At 55.0% G+C, this 3,842-nt stretch overlaps 1 protein-coding gene across 6 annotated transcripts in view; it reads right to left on the bottom strand.

Moving 5' to 3' along the window:
• The window catches only part of AKAP8L (A kinase (PRKA) anchor protein 8-like), a 32,334-nt gene that overhangs the window by 13,693 nt on the left and 14,799 nt on the right, over positions 1–3,842 (bottom strand). For 3 of the 6 annotated variants that reach the window (XM_010833984.1, XM_010833985.1, XM_010833986.1), the window contains 3 exons: positions 2,394–2,535; positions 2,196–2,301; positions 1,829–1,959 (listed from right to left, as the gene is read on the bottom strand). In XM_010833984.1, coding sequence (XP_010832286.1) covers positions 1,829–1,959; positions 2,196–2,301; positions 2,394–2,535 — 379 coding nt within the window. Of the gene's footprint in view, positions 1–1,828; positions 2,003–2,050; positions 2,101–2,195; positions 2,302–2,393; positions 2,536–3,842 lie in introns of all 6 variants that reach the window. The other 3 variants (XR_824738.1, XR_824739.1, XR_824740.1) reach the window with 2 other exon arrangements.

Genomic DNA, 3,842 nt, shown 5'->3' with positions numbered 1-3,842 from the left:
TGGCTACACAACTGTGAATATATTAAAAACTACTGACTTGTATACCTTACATGGATGAATTGTATGGTATGGGAATTGAGCATCAATAAAGCTGTTACCAAAATTAATAATAACTAGAAGCTTTTTATTTACTTCTAAATCTGGCATTTTACAGACTATAGTATTTATATTTGGACTCTCTATAACCAACTACTTCTGGTGTCTTCAAAGTATCTTTTAGTACCCTTCCAATCCCCTCTATGGCTGCTGGTTGTTACAGCTAATTTTTTTTTTTTGCAACTTGCTTTGGAATCAGTTTATATTTTGCTAGCTATCATTCATTTCACCTAAATTTTCCAAGTTTTAATACCATGCACTATCCAGTCTCTATAGTCTGCTCTCTGTTCTCTTTCAACCCTTATCAGCTACCAATCCAAGAATCTCACCATGGCAAGATCCCTACAGCTTCTCTGTTGCCAAAGCCAACGGACATTTTCTGTATCTTTTCAGATCTGTCAACGGTATGTGTCAATCCCGAATCTCCTCCACCACCCCAGCCAGATCTCTAAGCCCATCCCACTGTTGAGAATCACTGCACTGAGAAAGAACAGAGATGAATTTGATGGGCATGGAAAAAGGTTGAGAAATGATTCCTTACACTCCCCTTGACTGCTACATCTGCTCATAAGGTCTATCAGCATCATCCAGGGTGACAGTAGCCAGGCCTCTCTTTCTAGCCCAGACCTGGCCCTGGGCCTCCCAGCTCTCTCCCTACTGCAAAGCCCCACCCCGCTCACTTGATCTCTAACAGCCAGCTTTAATTCAGGATGTCACCGATTCAACCAAAAGAACACCCACTGTGGCTTCTGTGTTAGGCCCTGGGAATACACTGGAATGCAAGACAGAATTTTTTCAATTTCTTGCCAAACTCGCTCCTTTTCTTGTACCATATACTACCCCACCCTCCTCATCTTAGCAGCACCACTGTCCACCAGTTAAACAAGCCAGAAATCTGCAATAACCCAGACTTTCATCACTCCCTCATGCCGAACTCCTATTCACTTTCTTAAACTGCTCTTCCATCATCTCCCAAGGCCCTTCACTGATCCCACTTCCTTCCCAGAACAAGTACCCAAAGTCTCTAGTCTAATACCAACTCTAACCCTTCTGCTAAGTCACTTCAGTTGTGTCCGACTCTGTGCGACCCCATAGACAGCAGCCCACCAGGCTCCCCAGTCCCTGGGATTCTCCAGGCAAGAACACTGGAGTGGGTTGCCATTTCCTTCTCCAATGCACGAAAGGGAAATGTGAAAGTGAAGTCGGTCAGTCGTATCCAACTCTTAGCGACCCCATGGACTGCAGCCTACCAGGCTCCTCAGTCCATGGGTTTTCCAGGCAAGAGTACTGGAGTGGGGTGCCATTGCCTTCTCCCTAATCCTTCTAGTCCGCCACTTAAAAACTCTGCTGCCTACAGGAGCAAGACCAGGCCCCTCAGCCCAGCCCTTGTAAACCTATGTCCAATCCCTCCTCCAACAACACTTGTACCATATGCTTCTCCCTGTTTGGTGTCTGAACCTAATCTGGCCATTGGCCCTTATGCATACGCAGGTCCCCATTTCCCACAGCCTACTTCTTCTTAAGGTCTGGCTCTGATGCCACCACCTGCCAGGCAGAATCACCAATTCCCATCCCTCTGTAGCGTGGCTGACAGCTCTGGGCTGGAGATGTGTCTATTTTCCTGCCCCTGGCAGCTCTTCATGAGCAGGCAGGGGTCATGACTCCAGCACCTCCCCAGAGGCCTAAGCCAGTTAGCCCACAGGATGGTGGGAGGGCACTGGTGGCCACTCACCCTGCGGTTCCGGTTGTGATCCATGGTCTTGAGGTGCTTCTGAATGATCCCAAACTGCATGGGAATGAAGAGGTCACAGGCTGCGCAGTGGGCTGCCTCTACCTTCTTCACAAAATGTTCCATGGCAATTTCTGTAGAGGGAAGAAGGAGGGAGTCGCCACTGGTCCCAGACACCTAAGAAAGACCCAGGAGTTGGGGGAAAATGCCAGACCAGCTCCTCACCTCACCCTGCCATTTCCACGTGGGCCTGAGGTTGTTCTCACTGACCCTCCCTGGGGGAACAGAGGGGTGTTGTGACCCTACTCTGAAAACCAGAGGAGGGAAGGCTGAGGTCCGGCCTGGTAGGACTGGGATGGAACCTCCTCACCTTGTGTCAGATCTTGGTCTCTGTAGATCTGCTGGATCAGACCATCAAGGTCCTCCACGGTTTTTCTGAGCTCCTCTGTCTTCTTCGTCTTGTTGGCGACATATTCCTGCCGGATACACCAAGGAGATAGCAAGCTTTGTGTGGGCCACTCTATGTCTGCAGGGTAACAGCAGCTGTACCAACCACTCCAAGGCTCACCTGCAGAAAGTCAGCTGTCTGCTTGGGGAGCTTGGTGCCTACGTACTTAAAGTGTTCCTTGTGAAACTTGCTGTCAAGGTGGCTGGCCATCTCATCCTCATAAAAGGTTCGGTATTTGCAGAGAGAACACACGAACTGGATCCTGCCACAGGAGGGAAACGCAGAGCTGAGACCAAGAGGGTTCCGGGGAAGGGTGCTGTTGCCTCACCCAACCCAGCTGCGAGCCCTGAAACAGGCCTTGCTCATGGGCCTCTGAGGTGTGGTCCCAGCAGGGGGACAGGCTAGGACCGGTGGGGCTGGGAGTGCAAAGGGACAGAACATCTGCAGGCTGCAGTTACTGCAACGTAGGGGACAGGGCAGGAGCTCTTCCTTCCCATAGGCAGGAGGCTGAAGCCTGAGGCAGCAGCTGCTGCAACAGGCAAGGAGTCGCTGGAAGGTTGCTGGAGGGCCTCTCTACCGAGGCTGGGCAGGAGCTTGTGCACTTGGCCCAGCTGGGGAGCAGAAGGAAGGATGCCCTGGCGTGAGCCAGGTGGCCCTGAGTGCAGAGTGAAGTACGCAGTCCTGAGGCAGGGCCCGGAAAGGTGCTGCATCTTCCTTGTGGGGGCTGAGGGGCTCAAAGACCCAGCCCATCCTCTGCTCAGAATGCTTGGGGGTAGTGTCGGGAGGGATGGGAGGCAAGCAGGCCTGGGCACCTGCTGCCTCATCTTCCTCTTCTGAGAAGAGACCAGTCTGAGCTGGAAGGAGGGCGCCTGCCCGGCCTGCCAGAGGGCAGCCTGGAGTCACCTGAGCGAGGTGCTCTGTCTGGGCCGCGTGTCCACAGCAGAAGCCCGGGGTCTGGGGCCTGGGCCGGAGCAGGCCGCCGTGGCAAGGGGCGGAAGAGGCCAGCCGCCACCGAGGCCTCGGGGCAGGTCCCTACCTCTGCCGGACGTCCTTATCTGGGCCACGGGGTCAGCTTTGTCTGGAGAGCCCAGGGGCCGGGCGCCGGCGAGGCTGAGGAAGGTCCAGCAAGAGCAAGAGTCTGAGGCGGAGGAGGAGGAGGCAAGCGCCAGTGCGGGAGCCCTGAGGGCAGACAGACCCGACCAAGGGGCGTGAAGGGCTCAGCCGCAGACAGGCCCGGCCTGACAGGGCCGGCGGGCCGGGCAGAGGGCAGGCCCGAGGCTGCCACAGCCCACAGGTGCTGCCATCTCTCCTGAGCACGGTGACGGCCTCTTGGCAGCTAGCTGGGGTGGCACAGGCGCCTTGGACCTTGAGTCTCTGCTGAGCTGGCCCCCTCCGCAGGGGCATCAGGCCCCCAGTACACCTCGGGGCTCATGTGCCGAGTGACCTAGCGCCGGAGCTTCTGGGCAACGGTGCTGAGCAGGGTGAGATCTCAGGCCAAAGTCGCTAGCGGTCGCCAGGCGGCCGCACAGGGGCAGGGGACGAATCAGGCCTTGGGAGCTGGGCCTGGCG

The sequence above is a fragment of the Bison bison genome, unplaced genomic scaffold (assembly GCF_000754665.1).
Source record: "Bison bison bison isolate TAMUID 2011002044 unplaced genomic scaffold, Bison_UMD1.0 scf7180017863978, whole genome shotgun sequence".
NCBI lineage: Eukaryota > Metazoa > Chordata > Mammalia > Artiodactyla > Bovidae > Bison > Bison bison.
The sequence above is the reverse complement of the archived record's forward strand: the minus strand, read 5'-3'. Positions and strand labels throughout refer to the sequence as shown.